The sequence below is a fragment of the Cebus imitator genome, unplaced genomic scaffold (assembly GCF_001604975.1).
Source record: "Cebus imitator isolate Cc_AM_T3 unplaced genomic scaffold, Cebus_imitator-1.0 Scaffold625, whole genome shotgun sequence".
Classification (NCBI taxonomy): Eukaryota; Metazoa; Chordata; class Mammalia; order Primates; family Cebidae; genus Cebus; species Cebus imitator.
This window is the reverse complement of record NW_016107940.1, coordinates 225,229-236,410: the sequence shown is the minus strand read 5'-3', so window position 1 is coordinate 236,410 and position 11,182 is coordinate 225,229. Positions and strand designations below refer to the sequence as shown.

General features: G+C 54.7%; 1 protein-coding gene across 4 annotated transcripts in view; it reads right to left on the bottom strand.

Annotated features, from left to right (window-relative positions):
• Nucleotides 1-11,182, bottom strand: part of SQSTM1 (sequestosome 1) — a 29,921-nt gene that overhangs the window by 12,211 nt on the left and 6,528 nt on the right. The window contains exons 1-2 of one of the 4 annotated variants that reach the window (XM_017517265.2): nucleotides 6,373-6,395; nucleotides 229-324 (exon numbers count right to left, since the gene is read on the bottom strand). In XM_017517265.2, coding sequence (XP_017372754.1) covers nucleotides 229-277 — 49 coding nt within the window. In that variant the 5' untranslated portion in view covers nucleotides 278-324; nucleotides 6,373-6,395. Of the gene's footprint in view, nucleotides 1-228; nucleotides 325-2,258; nucleotides 2,640-2,694; nucleotides 2,790-6,372; nucleotides 6,396-11,182 lie in introns of those variants that run through there. The other 3 variants (XM_017517267.2, XM_017517266.2, XM_037734473.1) reach the window with 3 other exon arrangements.

Genomic DNA, 11,182 nt, shown 5'->3' with positions numbered 1-11,182 from the left:
CCAGGATGGTCTGGATCTCTTGACCTCGTGATCCACCCGCCTCGGCTTCCCAAAGTGCTGGGATTACAGGCTTGAGCCACCGCGCCCGGCCGGCTCTATGTCCCTGTTTTAAACAGTCCTCAAATTCCTGACCCCTTCCTTGGTGGAACATCAAGCCCAATTTTTTACTCAGCAGGGAGATGAGTGGAAGCTGAGCTAGCTTCAGGCAGCCCCAGAGCAGCCCCTTACCTTTAATGTAGATTCGGAAGATGTCATCCTTCACATAGGACATGGCCATTGTCAATTCCTCATCACTGGAAAAGGCAACCAAGTCCCCGTCCTCATCTAGATTGTTTAATAAAAGACAGCACGTGAGCACCCAGGGGTTCTCAGCTAGACATAAGTTGTGGAATGGTCTGATGCCAGTATGAAAGGGACGCTGACAGGGCTATAAACTGAAGCACACCTACTTGGGCCACAGAGGGCAGGGGCAAGAGGCAAGACTATCCCCTCGCTTTGGCACCTCCTGGAAGGTGAGTGCTCCAACCTGGGCCCTGGACCACAGCCACATGCAGGGGACAGAGGGCCTGTGCATAGGAGCAGCAGAGGCTTCAGCTGCTGCACTTATTTAGCCTTGGGCCACCTGGCCCTTCAGAAACATGCCACCTCATTCCGCATCCGACCAGGCCCATGTCCATCTTCACGCATGGGAGATCCCTGCCTGTGACCTGCTCCTGAGGGGCCCAGCCCCACAAAGGCCTTGGTGGCTTAGGAGTAAAGGAGACAAGTGCATCCGCCTGCTTCCTTCCATAACAAAGCTAAAAAAACAAGTATTTGTATGTAGTCTCCAGTTGTGACAGATACAGGTGAGCTCAAATGGCTTTAAAGCACCACCTCACGGACCAAACCTCACCATCCACCATGGGAACAGGTGTGGCACCCAAAGACGCAAACAACCCAAATGTCTATCAACTAATGAACGGGTAAACAAAACGTGGCCTGTCCATACAACAGTATATTATTCAGCCAAAAAAAAAAAAAAAAAAATGAAGTACTAAAAAGCCCAAAAAAAAAAAAAAAAAAAAAAAAAAAAAAAAAAAAAAAAAAAAAAAAAAAAAAATTAAAACAAAAAAAAAAAAAAAAAAAAAATGAAGTACTGATATGTGCCACAAGATTGAACACATTACACTAAGTGAAAGGAACCACTTGCAAGACTACGCTGTATGATTCAATTTACATGAAATTTCCAGGGTTGCAAGATGAATAGATACAGAGGAGGTTAGTGGTTTCTGGGGGCATTTGGATAGGGGGATGATAAAAGTTATGGCGTTTATAAGGTGATGAAAGGTTCTCAGATTGAATATGGTCCACAATCCGATGATGATGGTGAAAACCACTGACTTGTACACAAAATGGGTGAACCCTTATGTCAGATACGACTCAACATCACAATTTTTTTTAAGAACAGAAGGCCTGGCAGGCTGGCAGCACTCCGGAGGGAGGTCCCAGCACTGCTCCCTCCCAGGGGCCGGCCTTGGCCACCTCCCTCCCTCCTGGCCACAACCACCTCCCTAACCCCACCCCCAGCAGCCACCGGTCACACCAGCGCAGCAGGAAACAGCTCCTGGGTTTCTGTGACCACACCAACACTTCTGAAGAATGTTCTCGTCTTGTCCCTCTCTCCACTTGCCAGTGGGATAACATCTGTACTCCGCCTGGCCTGGAGCGTTCTGTTGGCAATCAGCGCCCTCCTCCCCCGCGCGGTCGCGGCGCGCGCGAGTCGTCCACACCACCGCGCTTGTTTATGCGCGTCACTCCCTCCCATCCGCCGGCGCTCCCCGGGCTCCCCCGGGGCATTATCTGAACCCACCACCTGGCGCAGCAAGATGTCACAGTAACCCGAGTGCCTGCCTGACCACCCCGTTCCCGCGGAGAGACAGAGAGGACGCCCGGGCGCGTCCTTGCCCAAATTCGCAAGACCTCGGAGGGGGAGGGGTGGCGTCTGACGCTCCCAGGCCCGAGCTGCCGGCCGGCAGGGCCCCACCGCCCCAGGTCCCACAGGGCCGGCCCTGAGCAGCGGTGCCCGGCTTGGGTCACCATTCCAGTCGCCCCAAGGCCGAACTGGGGACCCATGCAGGCCACCGCCACCCAGGGAGCAGCCAGAGCAGACCCCCTCCCGTCCCGCCAAGTATCGCCGAGAAGGGAGGGGGCAGCCACCCCTTTGCAGGAGGCCGGGCCCGGCCTGCGTCACAGCCCCCGCCGCTCTCCGGCCCGCTCACCACGGTAGTGCGCCTGGAAGCCGCCGGGCCGCAGCGCGGGGAACAGGGCTGCCACCCGGCTCAGCAGCCGATCGCAGGGCCCCGGACCAGCTGCGGCCTCGGCTTCTGCCTCGGGCTCGGGGCTGAAGCAGAAACTGAAGCGGCGGATCTCGCGCGCCGCGTCCTCCTTGCCCAGAAGGTAGGCCTTCACTGTGAGCGACGCCATAACAGACAGTCAGCTGGCGGAAAACCGGCTGTACCCGGCGCAACCGACGCGCGGCTTTTATAGCGAGCACGGAGGCCCCGCCCCGCCTCACGAGGGGCGGAGTCTGTCACGCCCGCCCAGCCCCCGCCGTCGCCGCCGCGGCGCGAGAGTCGCCCTGCAGAGGCCCCTTCGCTACTGCCCCCTTCCCCGCTACCCGTCGCTCCGAGTCTCCTTAGCCCCTTCATTGCTGACCCCTCTCCTCACTGCCTGGGTGCACCAAGGACCCCAAGAGACCGGCCCTGGCACTCTTCTAGGCCTGGGCTCCGGACTCTGCACCTGGGATCAAGGGACTGGCGGGGGTCCCGTCCCTAGCCCCTCCCAGGCTTGGGCCGGGCCGTGACTCAGCAATATCCTCAGTTGGGGGTACCCAGTGCAGGGGGAGAGGAACACAGTCCCCATACCAGGGGGCTGCTAGGCCGCCCAGTAGGCACTGCTGGCCAGAACAAGCAACTTGTCCCCGGGTGGGGGTGGGGGAGGGGATGGACGAGGATGTGAGTTGGGGGCAACATGCTTACAGCCCATAGCATCCTGGGTGATGGGCCCCTAACTAGGTTGAGGGACAGACACCTGACTAACCTGAGCATCAGAGCAGCTCCCAGTTTAATAGGAATGGAGTGGTCGCCAAGCCTTCACTATGGCCCAAGAGACAACTCATGGACTTCTCAATTCAGCAGGCAGTGTCCATGGCCCTGCAGGAGCTCAGGCCCACTGGCATTGTGGGGAGCCAAGACGGTCATCCAACAGCCTCCTCAGCTAGGAAGAAAGAAACACTGTTTTATGCCACCAGAGTGACCTGTCCATCAGTACTGGGCCAAGGAGAGGGGCAGGAGGGGTGGTCACTCGACGGAGCCTCCCAAGAGGTCAGAATCTGCTGGGTCCAATTCATGCCATTTCAGGCTAGGGCTTTCAGGACCTGGAAAAACATCCAACATCCCAGGGTGGGAAACCCAGAGGGAGGGAAAGGTGGCTGGATGGGGTCAGTCAGGTGTGAAGGTGATGTGTGGGTGTATGCACAGCAGGGGCTGGTCCACAGGCATGACTGATCCTTCCGGGAGGACTCCCAAGTGGGCAAGGCTTCCACCCTGCCCAGAGCAGCCCTGTGGAGAGAGGGCTCAGGCCTCTGCCTGCATCCAGCGGGAGACAGTGGAAAGTGTCCTATGACCTGCTGGAGCCACTGCCTTGCAAACAGCGGCAGGGGACACAGAGGGGCGTGCTGGCAGAGGCTGCGGCCTGCGGACAGGTGCTGGCCAAGCGTGACTCAGCAGCCCCGGCGCCTGAGAGCCACGTGGTCCCACCAGGCTGGCTTTCCTGCCCCAGCTCTCAGCTAAGGCCCAGTCTGAATGGAGTGGGGGACAAAAAGAAAGTCCTCCCGCTCTGAGAACACAGCTTTGAGGAAGCACTCAAGGAGCCCCACTCACCCCAAAAAGGAGCTCCTTTGCCTTCATGCCATTTGGCCCCGTTTGGGATCGTGAGAAATTTCAACAGGGACTGGAGGCAGGTGAAGACATTAGAGGGGAAAAGGAAGCACAGAAGGGGGGTCCTTGGGAAGCTGGGGTAAAGACCCCGGCTCCGGTCCTTCCCGACACACCTTGCTGCCCCAGCGGCTGCCCTGCCCCCACGAGAGGCCAAGGCCTCCTGGAGGTAAACAAGGCAAGGCGGGAACCCCCTGGCAGGGCCCTCTCCTCCAGCGGTGTCGAGATCAGGTGGTCTGGCCGGCAGTGAGTCAGCATCCCATGACTGCTGTCGTAACAGGGGGATCCCCGGGCCCTGCTGCCACCCAACTCAGTGACCTCTTACCTGGAGGCTGGGCTGGGGAGTGCCCCGGGCTGAGTGAGTCCCCTGAGCAGAAAGGGCATGCAGCTGCTAGAGCCAACCAGACCCTGTCCCCCTCTCTAGTCTGACTCCTTCCCCAGTGCAGTGGTCCCACCCTGCAATCTTCCCTCCTGCATTGCCCACTTCCCACCCTCCGGTAAGCAGGCCCAGGGAAAGCGGGGCACCTGATCAGGGAGACCCACTGTGGACTAGACTCTCATTTCCTCATCTTTCAAATGGGGCTGAAGTAGGAGGACTCGGCTGCCCTCCCAGGCGATGCCCCGTGGGTGTGCGAGTTGTTTAGCTGTTTTTGGAGCTGTATGCTGGGGTGTGGGGGGTCAGGGCAGGGCAGAGACTTCAGAGGGGGCTGAGATGAAAGAGTGGGGAGGACAGGACAAGCCTGAGCCAAGCGCCCCGCAGTCCCAGGAGACCAGCCCAGGCAGCCACAGGAGTGGTCAGGTTCTGTCTGCTGCTTCCCCTCATGTTGTAACCACCTCCTCAGTTCCTGCTTCCCAAATAATCCCATACCTTGGCAGTGGTGTTCCCAGGTTCACTTCTTTTCTTTGGGGTGTGGAGTCAAGTATCCAGGTGGGTGCTGGGACAGCCAGAGAAAAGGCCAACAAGGGATTCAGGCTGTGCCGCTCTGAGCTATCTTTTGGGAAACTGACCATCACAGGGATTCAGGATGTGCAGCTCTGGGCTATCTTTAGGGAAACTGACCATCACAGGGATTCAGGCTGTGCAGCTCTGGGCTATCTTTAGGGAAACTGACCATCACAGGGATTCAGGCTGTGCAGCTCTGGGCTATCTTTAGGGAAATTGACAATCACAGGGGACACAGTGCCTCCAGGCCCAGCCCTAAGCCCAAGGGATGAGTTCCTCTACAGGGGTCTGGGTCTTTCAGGGGCCTACTGGGTCTGTGGGGAGCCTTCAGGCCTTCTACACTACAGCCACTCCCTTCCACTCACATGGGAGGGCCACAGCCCTCCCTGCTTTCTTCCTAATAATGCCAGCTCATTCTACCTGGTGACTTTTCCCTGGCTCTCCCTATGGTCTGAAACCTCACCCTCCTGCTCTGCATAGCAATCTCCCACCCAAAATGTCCCCTCCTCCATGGGGCCTTCCTTGACCACTCCCTTGGAAAAATCCCCAGGCACTAGACATCACTTTTTTTTTTTTTTTTTGAAACAGTCTCACTCTGTCCTCCAGGCTGGAGTACAGTGGCCTGTTCTCAGCTCACTGCAATCTCCGCCTCCCAGGTTCAAGCAATTCTTCGGCCTCAGGCTTCTGAGTAGCTGGGATTACAAGCACCTTCCACCAAGCCTGGCTAATTTTTGCATTTTTAGTAGAGACAGGTTTCACTATGTTGGCCAGGCGGGTCTGAGCTCCTGACCTCAGGTGATCTACCCACATCGGCCTCCCAGAGTCCTGGGATTTCAGGCCTGAGCCACCCACCCAGCCAGACATCACTTCCTTTTAGCCTTTCCTACTGAAGCCCAAAGCCCAGGCAAAAGGTGTTAGGGGCCATGGGAGGTGGCACGCCCACAAGGGGTTTGCAAAGATCTTTCTAAAAGAAAAGGAGTTCAAGTCATGGACAGACATGGTTAGAGAATCTGGTGATGCCAAGTTGTCAGGCCTGAGAGTCCCAGGAAACCTTACCACTCCAGGAAAGCCAGAGCTACAGAAAGAGGCCCTCTGGGCTGGGAGAATTTCTCCAAATAAATCCAAATATAGCCTGCCTTGGGGTAGGGGCGAGACCCAGGACTCTTGGGGGCACTGAGGGGTCGCCCATGCCCAGGGACATCGCCACGTGGGAGTGGGGAAAAGGGCCGCCCAAGGCCAGGCAGTGTCTAAAAGCACAGCCCGGAGCAGGGACCGCAGCCGTAGGACCCCAGAAAGTGCACACGGGGCAGAACCCCCCAGGGCTCCAACTCCGGGCGCGAGGGATGTAGGGGTTACTGAAAGCCCCGGCAAAAGAGGGGGAGGAGACTGGACCCCCTTCCCGCCCTGGCCTCCAGAGCGGCTACCGCCCAACGAAGCACGCCCGCGGGTACTTACCCTGCCCCAGGCGGGATGCCTCACAATTGGAAGTGGCCTGCCTAGGCCACTGGCCCATCATTCCCAGTGTTCTCGAGGTAGAACCCGTCCCCGCCTCTTGGTCCGGGGCGCAACCGTAGCCAGCGGGAGGGGCTCGGAAGTCGAGCTGCGACCTGAGAGCCCCGTCCCTCGCCAGACTCCCTTCCTCGCCCACCCGGTGACAGGAGAGCCGGGGGACACTGCTGGGCAACCCCAAAGCAGAGAGCTGAGGATTCTGAAAAGACATGTGGGAAGCGACGAGCAGTTGGGAGGAGGCTGGGGAAAGACAGCCAAGCGACTCCTGAAGGGTCCAGGCGCCCCAAGCCCATCGAAGACTGGAGGCCCTCAGTGGCGCCTGGGGAGACTGTGGAAAAAGCAGTTCAAAGGGAATCTGGAGCGAGGTGGTGAGAGCAGTGTGGCCTTCTCCAGGAGCTCCAGCCCCAGACAGAGCAGTGACAGGCTGTGCCGGGAGTACGGGGAATCCCGTGGAGGGGGCTGCCCCCACAGTAGGAGCAATGGCCCTCTCCCTCCCCGCCCTCCCCCGCTTCAAAAACCATCCAGAAGAGGCCGGGCGCGGTAGCTCACACCTGTAATCTCAGCAGTTTGGGAGGCCAAGGCGGGCAGATCGCGAGGTCAGGAGTTCGAGACCAGCCTGGCCAATGTGGCAAAACCCCGTCTCTACTAAAAACACAAAAAATTAGCTGGGCGTGGTGGTAGGTGCTTGTAGTCCCAGCTAGTCGTGAAGCTCAGGCAACAGAATCGCTTCAGCCACAGAGGCGGAGGTTGCAATGGAGATGGGGGGGAGGAGGGGAGGGGAGTAGAGAGAGGGAAATTATCGTGCCAGCTCTTCCCCATCGGCCTCCCAACCAGACTCAGCTCTTCAGCCTGTCTGCGAGTCCCTGTGCACCCACTTTGCTGTGCACCTGTCTCTGGCCTGACTGTGGGCTCAAGTAGCTTCGTGGGGTGTGTGGATGTTGTGTGGGAGTGTATGTGTGCTCTGTGTGTCCCACGTCTTATAACCCTGAAGCTCTGGAGCAGACCCCTTGGGGTCACCTGTGGATAAAGGCTGGGACTGAAGCAGGGTCCCCCACCTGTGCTAGACCACTACATACTTTTGCATACAGGTTGAGTGAGGTAGGCCCATGACCCAAGCTTGGCCAACCAAAGCATTGTAGCTCCCTGGGTCAGGGACCAACATGTGACCCAAGCTGGCAGATGAAAAGCTCACTGGGGCCATCTGGAAGCAGGAGCCTTGGGGAGGGGGGTATCCCAAGCAGATCAAAGCTTGATCTCAGCATCTGGCTCCTGGATCCAGGTCGGCCTAATGCTGGGTCCTAAGACAGCTTAAGCCAGCTGATTGCAGTTTTGGTCAATTGTATCCAAGAGTACTGACCCATGCCCTATGTCTGCTCCAGGATTTTCCTTTTTTTTTCTTTTTTGAGACAGAGTCTGGCTCTGTCACCCAGAATGGAGTACAGTGGTGTGATCTCTGCTCACTGCAACCTCTGCCTCTTGGGTTCAAGCGATCCTCATGCTTCGGCCTCCCAAGTAGCTGGGATTGCAGGTGTCCACTACCAGACCCAACTAATTTGTTGGCGAGGCTGGTCTTGAACTCCTGGCCTCAAGTGATCCGCCCACCTCAGCCTCCCAAACTGTTGGGATTACAGGCATGAGCCACCACACTCAGCCTGCTCCAGGGTTCTTGATGGCAGTGATGGTCACAATACAGGACAGAAATGTGGGAGTAAGCTATGACCATGAACTCCCCTCAAGCCACCAGCAATTCCTGTTGATGGTGCTTTCTGACAATAGCAACGGTAATAATACACACATGGCACACCCTTAGCATCTGCAGAAGATGAAGGACCCCAGGGTAGAACCATGCTTTTCTTTTTTCTTTGTTGAGAAACATGTTTTGAACGCATTACATTACCAAAAAAAGAGTTAATATTGAAATGCAAATGTCAAAATATAAAAACACACACATTTATGACATAGAAACACCTGATTATTTTTATTTTTATTTTTTTGAGACAGAGTCTCACTGTTTCCCAGGCTGTAAGTGCAGTGGCACAAACATGGCTTACTGCAATGTCTGCTTCCCAGGCTCAAGCCTCCAGAGTAGCAGGGATTGCAGGCTAGTTTTCGTATTTTTTGTAGGGATGGGATTTTGCTATGTTGCCCAGCCCGGTCTCAAACTCCTGGGCTCAAGTGAACCTCCCACCTTGGCCTCCCAAAGTGCTGGGACTATAGGCCTGAGCCACTGTGCCCAGCCATGATTCTTTATTAACTCATTAAATTATAAGATCTAGAGGCAGGACAAGTAAGTACCAGAAATACGAAGTTACTGCTGCGAGTGTAACCGCTATTTTGAGGTGTCTGCAACACCTACAGTGCAATATAAAAAACCCTGTGATTTGTCTCAACAGAGCTTAATTCTGGTGGATTTTGCTACTTCCATTCATAATTGACAGACATACCAAGTTTCAGCTCATGGACCTCCCCAATTCTGGGTCCCTGGACCACAGGTTAAGAAGAATGGAATGAGTGGACACCTCCAAGGGCTGTCCCAGAAAATCTTCAGGAAGACAAAGTGGACTGAGTGTTGGCAAGTAATCCCAACACAAATAGGCACTTACATAATGTGTTCAGTAAGAACAAAGGAAAGGCCCATGGGCTGGGGCTTGGACAGCAAGCTGGACTTCTGTGCGCCGTTTGGCTGCAGGCAGCTGCAGTCGTCAGGCACTCCTAGCACAGGGTGACAGGCAGAACTCACCTGTCTGGAAGTGTCTGAGGGAGTCTGGGTTACCGGCGGGCCCACAGAGCAGCAGAAAATGGAAACGGAGCCAGACAATGACTGTCCCTATCCCTGTTTTAAAGGGAGAAAGGTGGGGTGGAGAGGTTATAGCAAGGGTCAGAATTAAGGGTCCCAGTGCTGGGACACCAGGTTCCCCCTACTCATCCCAGCTCTTCCTACCCCAAAGCTACTAAGAGGGGGAGGGGACTCAAAAGACCTTCCCGAACTTGGTCACCAATAGGCCACTTCTTTCATTTTTACTGGTTTAATACTTTTAATATTTTTCCTTAAATTACCTCACTGTGTGTGTGTGTGCATTTCGAGACATGGTCTCACTCTGTTGCCCAGGCTGGAATGTAATGGCATGATCTTTGCTCACTGCAGACTCAACCTCCTGGGATCAAGTGGTCCTTCCACCTCAGCTACCCAAGTAGTTGGGACTACACAGATGCATGCCACTATGCCTGGCTTGAGGGAGGTGGGGTTGTTTTGTTTATTTGTTGAGATGGGGTCTCACTATGTTGCCCAGGCTGGTCTGAAACTCCTGGGCTCAAGGGATCCTTCTGTCTCGGCCTTTTACCAGTTTACATGGGGAGAGGGAAGCCAAAGCCCAACTGGTAAAAGCTTCACCCTTTTGCAGGCATGTTGGGCTTCTGGGTGCCTGTCCCCTGAGCCCAATCCTAAACCAGACAGTTTAAGGTTTTGGAAATTAACTTTTCCCAGTTTGGAGGATGCATCTGAGGGAAGTGTCCCATAGTACAGAGACTACAATTAACTATCAGTCAAGAGAGAACAAAGGAGGAGAAGGGAAAAACAAGGGCATTTTTTCAAAGGAGCCCCCAGGATTCAGGATGCATTCGAAAGGGGTACAGACTGAAGATGAATGGCTACCCATCTAGAAAGAGGGGAGCGGGGGGCGGTATCCCTGGTTTCCTTCTCTTCCTAGCAAATATCTGGGGTACATGAGGGAGAGAAGGAAGAATGTCCTCTTTCCCTCTTCCATCCTTGCATCCCTGAGTCCCAGTGACCTTGGCAGATGCTGCCCATGGGTGCCAAAGAGGCTTGCACCCATGAAGCAGGGAGGGCTTAAAGAATAGGAATTACCCACTTTCACTCACCTACGTCTCTATCCCACCTTGGAGTTCCCTAGACCTCATTTATGCCATGAATACTGCATGACCCTTATCCATGAAATGGGAGGTTTAGCTTAGTAGGCAGGAATTAACCATGCTCACCTGCTCTGTGTCTTTTAAGCTCTGTTATTGTCTGCCTCTGGATCCCTTGGATCCAGTTTTCTTTCCTAGGGCTTTGACCCAAAGCTTGGAATTGAGTTTGGGACAGAAATGTGTCTCAGGGGGCTGCATGGACTACTTATCATATGCCAAATGTTAAGGTGAAGCTGTGGAATTGAGTCCTCCTCCAACAAGGAAAAGGATGTCTTGTGACATTCCCAGAAAACTAATGGCTACAGATATGCTTGCTAAGATTTGAGTACATGGTGCTTGGCTTTGCTTAGCTCCCTTGGTCTTACTGTCCCAAAAAGGAAACCTCTGGGTGATGGGCAGCCTATATACTCTCATCACCTGACAGGATTTGCAGGATAATTGCTCAGAACTAGAACACTGATCCAGATTTTTACATTAACCATCCCTTTTGTTCTTTCTGAGCTACACCCAGAGATTGCTGGTTGGTTCACAGGAACAAGAAGAACTTATTTCTACATAGGCCTTTTAGATTGGCTTTGATGGAACTCTGTTCCATAGGAAATCTCAGATAAGCTCTTTTAAAGCCAAGCCCAGCCATGGGTTTGTATTCTCAAATACCTGTGAGTTGGGTGATCCTCTCCTCTCAAGGTCCCAAGATAAACTTGGGGCTCCTGGACCTGATAGAAAGTGACATTCTTTACTGACCACAGGTCAGGAACACTGTACAGGAACTATGTAGATAAGGGTATGAGGCCAGTTTTTTACCCCCAAGGGGAATTTTTTTTTTTTT